We start from the raw sequence: 6,201 nt of genomic DNA on the forward strand, positions 1-6,201 counted from the left end.
TTGGCATTGTAATGGGGCTGGAGACGCCCAGCAGCGCTGGGGACGCCCGGCATTGTAACCGGGGCTGGGGACGCCCGGCGTTGTGACAGGGCTGGGGATGCCCGATGGGGCTGCGGACACCCGGCGTTGTAATGGGGCTGGGGACGCCCGGCGTTGTAATGGGGCTGGGGACGCCCGGCGTTGTGACAGGGCTGGGGACGCCCGATGGGGCTGGAGATGCCGAATGGGGCTGGGGATGCCCGGAGTTGTGACAGGGCTGGGGATGCCCGATGGGGCTGGAGATGCCTGGCATTGTAATGGGGCTGGGGACGCCCGGCGTCGTAACGGGGCTGCGGACACCCGGCGTTGTAATGGGGCTGGGGACGCCCGGCGTTGTGACAGGGCTGGGGATGCCCGATGGGGCTGGAGATGCCGAATGGGGCTCGGGATGCCCGGAGTTGTGACAGGGCTGGGGACGCCCGATGGGGCTGGGGACGCCCGGCGTTGTAACCGGGGCTGGGGACGCCTGATGGGGCTGGAGATGCCGAATGGGGCTCGGGATGCCCGGCGTTGTAACCGGGGCTGGGGACGCCTGATGGGGCTGGAGATGCCGAATGGGGCTCGGGATGCCCGGAGTTGTGACAGGGCTGGGGACGCCTGATGGGGCTGGGGACGCACGGGGAGCCGCTCGGCGCTCTCGCTGGAAGCGGCAGCCCCCAGGGCTCTCGCCGCCCCCAGCAGCAGCGGGTCGTGCGGGCCTGGCCTCTCCCTGCGCCCCCCGCCGAGAGCGCCCCGGGGCCCCCAGGCCGGGAGAGGCCAGGCCGGGGGCCGCGCTGGGGGCCGGCTCCGCGGCGGAGCCAGCCCCTTGCAGGGAGCCTCTGGCACGTCCCGGGCTGGGCCGAGGCGGGGCGGGGCCGGGCAGGGCGCCCGGCGCAGGCAGGACCGTTAGGCGCCAGATGTTTGGCAGCCGAGCGCAGAGGAAGCGGCTGCCGGGAGGGACGGACGGACGGACGGACGGACGGGGAGCGGCCCGAGGCCCCAGCGCTGCGCCATGCCCCCGCCCGCGCCGCCCGCCGCGCCGCCGCCCGCGCCGCCCGCCCGCGGGCCGCTGAGCCTGCACCGGCCCTTCCTGCGCAGCCCGCTGGCCCCGCTGCGCCTGGGGCAGCTGCTCCTGGGCGCCGCCTGCTGGGGGACGGTGGCGGCGCACAAGTACGAGGGCGCGGCGCACTTCGCGCTCTTCGCCGCCGTGCTGGCCTGGCTGCTGGCGTTGGCGCTCTCCGGCCTCAGCCTGCTGGGGCGCTGGGCGCTGGTGCCGCTGCTGGGCGCCCGCTGGCTGCTCGCCAACGCGGCGCACGACCTGGCGCTGGGCGCCGGGCTCTACGCGGCGGCCGCGGGCGTCATGGGCCACAAGGCGGCGCGCCACAGCTACTGCAGCCTGCCGGGCTACAGCCAGCCCTGCCTCTACCGCGCCTACCTGGCCGCCGCCGCCTGCGCCGCGCTGGCCGCCGCCCTGCACCTGCTCTCCGGCCTCTACTGCCTGGCGCGCCGCCGCCGGGGCCACCGCGACATCGTCTGAGCGCCCGCCGGACCGAGCCCCTGGGCCTCCAGCAGGGACGGGTCGCCCCGGGACCGACCGACGGACAGAGCCCCTCGGCCTCCACCAGGGACGGACCGACCGACGGACAGAGCCCCTTGGCCTCCAGCAGGGACGGCTCGTCCCCGGGACCGACCGACGGACAGAGCCCCTCAGCCTCCACCAGGGACGGATCGCCCCCGGGACCGACCGACGGACAGAGCCCCTCGGCCTCCATCGCCCCCGGGACCGAGCGACGGACAGAGCCCCTCGGCCTCCACCAGGGACGGATCGCCCCCGGGACCGAGCGACGGACAGAGCCCCTCGGCCTCCACCAGGGACGGGTCGCCCCCGGGACCAACCGACGGACAGAGCCCCTGGGCCTCCAGCAGGGACGGGTCGCCCCGGGACCGAGCAACGGACAGAGCCCCTCAGCCTCCAGCAGGGACGGGTCGCCCCCGGGACCGACCGACGGACAGAGCCCCTCGGCCTCCATCGCCCCCGGGACCGAGCGACGGACAGAGCCCCTCGGCCTCCAGCAGGGACGGGTCGCCCCGGGACCGAGCGACGGACAGAGCCCCTCGGCCTCCAGCAGGGACGGGTCGCCCCGGGACCGACCGACGGACAGAGCCCCTCGGCCTCCAGCAGGGACGGGTTGCCCCCGGGACCGACCGACGGACAGAGCCCCTCGGCCTCCAGCAGGGACGGGTCGCCCCGGGACCGACCGACGGACAGAGCCCCTCGGCCTCCAGCAGGGACGGGTCGCCCCGGGACCGACCGACGGACAGAGCCTCTCGGCCTCCAGCAGGGACGGGTCGCCCCCGGGACCGACCGACGGACAGAGCCCCTCGGCCTCCAGCAGGGACGGGTCGCCCGCGGGACCAACCGACGGACAGAGCCCCTCGGCCTCCAGCAGGGACGGGTCGCCCCCGGGACCGACCGACGGACAGAGCCCCTCAGCCTCCATCGCCCCCGGGATCGAGCGACGGACAGAGCCTCTCGGCCTCCACCAGGGACGGGTCGCCCCCGGGACAGACCGACGGACAGAGCCCCTCGGCCTCCAGCAGGGACGGGTCGCCCCCGGGACCGACCGACGGACAGAGCCCCTCGGCCTCCAGCAGGGACGGGTCGCCCCCAGGACCGACCGACGGACAGAGCCCCTGGGCCTCCACCAGGGACGGATCGCCCCCGGGACAGACCGACGGACAGAGCCCCTCGGCCTCCAGCAGGGACGGATCGCCCCCGGGACAGACCGACGGACAGAGCCCCTCGGCCTCCACCAGGGACGGGTCGCCCCCGGGACCAACCGACGGACAGAGCCCCTCGGCCCCGCCAGGGACGGGTCGCCCCCGGGACCGACCGACGGGCAGAGCCCCTCGGTCCCACCAGGGACGGGTCGCCCCCGGGACCGACCGACGGACAGAGCCCCTCGGCCTCCACCAGGGACGGGTCGCCCCCGGGACAGACCAACAGACAGAGCCCCTCGGCCTCCACCAGGGACGGATCGCCCCCGGGACAGACCGACGGACAGAGCCCCTCGGCCCCGCCAGGGACGGATCGCCCCCGGGACAGACCGACGGACAGAGCCCCTCGGCCCCGCCAGGGACGGATCGCCCCCGGGACAGACAGATGGACAGAGCCCCTCGGCCTCCACCAGGGACGGATCGCCCCCGGGACAGACCGATGGACAGAGCCCCTCAGCCTCCACCAGGGACGGATTGCCCCCGGGACAGACAGACAGACCGACCGACCACTACCGGCCTGACGGCTCCCCTAGCCAGGCAGGGACCCGCAGCCCCCAGACACAGGGACCCCCCGCCCCGGAGGACGGACGGACACAGGCTAGTCTCAGCCAAAGAACCCCAGCCCCGATTGCCCAAAGGTGGGGGCTGCTGGCCCTCTGGCTCCCCCCTTCCGGCTCTCACAGGTGGGTGCTGGCTCTGGGTCTCCGCTCACTCGCTCTGCAGGGGGTGGCTGGGCACGGGGAGCCTGGGCTATGGGGCTGGGACAGGAGGGAGCAGGCCCCCATGGCTGTCGGGGAGGGAGGGGAGTTCAGGCACCCCAGGAGCCCCTCCTAGCATTCACTGCCCAGCCAGGATGAGCTTCCCAAGATCAGCCCCTCCCCAGGCTGCAAACACCCAGGGAGAAGCCCTGATCTATGGGAACCGACTGCCCAGAGACCCCCCAAAGCTCCCTAGTGGGACCCCCTTCTGTGCTCTGAGACCTCCCCCCCTCCCAGGGGCTGAGCCCTCACTCTCCCCTGCCCCCACATGCAGCCCCTGCTCCTGCCCCATCCGCTCAGGGACAGAACTATGCCTCCTAGGCTGGGCGGGTGGCATGTGGCAGGAAGGGGAGTCGAGTGCCAGCCCAGAGCCACCACCCTTTCCCCGGCCACACATTCCCAGGGAGTGAGGCCCCAGCAGGGCAAAGCCCTTGTTCACTGCTGCTGCCCATGCCCAGCCCTGACTCATGGATGCGGGCGGAAGGAGCAGGGGCTGGGCCATGCAAGATGTTCCAGGCCCGGGTATGTCAGGGCAGCCTGAGAGCCCCCTTCAGCTCAGCCTCCTGCTCGGGGGTGTGTCTCTCCCTAGTGCCCTTTTCTTTGCAGAGGCCACGCACACAAACTGTGCACAGGGGTCTCCCCACCTGCCAGGGACGCGTAGCTACCTCTGGGGTGGCATGCAGCCGTTCTTTAACCCCGGTGCAGCTGGAGAGGGCGGGAAGTGAAAGACACTGTGCCCAGCTGACGTTGCAGGGTGGGACGGATTTGAAATTGGTGGAATTTAGCCCAATAAGGAAATTCAAGGGAAAGACAGGCAGGTTTCGTAACCAAGCAGAGACCCCGCTGAGAGGAGACGGCTCCACCTTCGGAAGATCCCCCGCGGAGGGCCCCTCCGGCTGGGCAAGCCGGGCCTGGACTGCTTGGGGTGCAAGGGAAGTGCTGGCCGCCCTGCTCCGCGGGCTGATTCCACGGGCGGTGACTCAGGGCTGTGCCCCCGGCCCCTGGGCAGCGCAGAGGAGCCCCCGGGCAAAGGGGCAGCAAGTGCCTTAGATTTTTTACAGACTTCCACCCTGGTGCCATCGATGCGGCGCTGCTCTTGCCCCTGGAGCGGGGCGGGCATGACGTGCCCTGGGCGCTGTGAGCTGGACTGGCAGCGGGAGCCCAGCGCTGCGAAGGAGGCAGAGAGCGACTCTGGAGATGCAGCGGCTGGGGGCTGTGCCTTGTTCCAGGAGTGCTGCCCCCTTCCCCCACGTCTGTACCCATCTCTCAGGCCCCTGGTTTTCCCGGGCCTGGTGACCTCGCTTGGCTGCAACCCGGTGAAGTGCCTTTCACCCCAGCGACCTCCAGAGCTCTCTGCGAAGGCAAGCGGAGCCAGAGGGTGGATCAGCCTGGCCTGTGGCCCCCCACCCGAGAACTGACAGCTCGGGGAACTTGACCGGCTCCAGCACACCCTCGGAAACCCCCAGCTCTGGCTCCTCTCCTGACCCCTCCTCCAGCCACGAGGCCCCGGGGATGGACTGGCTGCAAGGGCTGGAACGGGGCTGCCAGCCAGGCCCAGAGGAAGCTACACTTTGGATGGAATTGTGCTGGGAAATTGGAGATTGCTTTGAGCCCAGCCCCAGGCCCCCTGGGAAAGGCCAGCGGCTGCAGGCTCCCCCCCCCCCACGGCCCTGGACACCGGAGAAGCAGTGGCAGGACCCGAGGGAGGGAGTCGAGCCTGGAGGTGAGAGCTCTGTAGTTTCAGGGTCGTGGCACAGACCCGCTGGGCCTGGCGGGGGACGCTGTGGGAGAGAGCCCGAAGGCTGGAGGTCCCCAGTGCCCCCCACACCTGGGAACAGGGTTGTTCCAGGCCTGTGCTGCCTGGGGTCTGGGCAGCATCCAGGGCATGGCTCCCCTGCAGACTGTATCCAGGGCTCAGCTCAAACTCTCCCTGTGTGCTCTGAGCCGCAGGGCGCAGGCTGGGGTGGCCGGGGGGTGGGAAGGGGCTGCCTGACCTGGGCTTATGGCATTACAGGGGACTTCGATGCCCCCAGGCAGTGCACAGTCTTGTTGGCTCTGCCCCCGTTAACATGCCCGGCCTGAGGCTCTGCTTTTCCCACGGGCGAGCTGCATGGCTCTGAGACAAGGTCCTTGGGCTGCAGCGCCCTGGGTCTCCGAGTGGTGCTCCAGAGAGTCCAGATGAGTGCAGACCCCAGGGGATAGCCCCCTGCCTTGTGCATACCCTTCTCCTGTGAGTTGCATGTCAGCAAGGCCTTTCTGAGCTGGGCGTAGGGGTTCTGGCCAGGTGACTCTACACCTGGTTGGGGGTGAGACAACAGAGAACAAAGGGCAAGGATGAGGGGGCCCTTCTGATGCCTGGCTGCAGAGTTAACCCTTTGCTGCCTGTTTGGGTTTGAGGGCCATGACCCCCACCCCAGGGAGAGCCCACAGGTAGCACAAGGAGTGCATGTGACTTCTGGCTGTCGTTCCTGAGCTCCCCACACCCCACCGTTTGTGTCAGTGGCTGGAGCCACGACCTATCGGTGTCCCGACACACAGGCAGCAGGGGCAGGGGCCAGAGCTGGAGCTGTGGGGGCTGAGGCCGGGGCCTGGCTGCTCTGCTACTGACTCTGTTTCCCTTGCAGTTTGCTGAGGAGCCTGCCCCGTG

The 6,201-nt window shown here is 70.9% G+C and overlaps 1 protein-coding gene across 1 annotated transcript; it reads left to right on the forward strand.

Annotated features, from left to right (window-relative positions):
* Window positions 1-1,030: 1,030 nt before the first annotated feature.
* On the forward strand, window positions 1,031-1,869 carry MARVELD1 (MARVEL domain containing 1). The gene has a single exon (XM_077823377.1). The coding sequence runs from the start codon at window positions 1,031-1,033 to the stop codon at window positions 1,553-1,555; it is 525 nt and encodes a 174-aa protein (XP_077679503.1). The 3' UTR covers window positions 1,556-1,869.
* The last annotated feature ends 4,332 nt before the right edge of the window (window positions 1,870-6,201 follow it).

Source organism: Eretmochelys imbricata, chromosome 7, assembly GCF_965152235.1.
Source record: "Eretmochelys imbricata isolate rEreImb1 chromosome 7, rEreImb1.hap1, whole genome shotgun sequence".
NCBI classification, from domain to species: domain Eukaryota; kingdom Metazoa; phylum Chordata; order Testudines; family Cheloniidae; genus Eretmochelys; species Eretmochelys imbricata.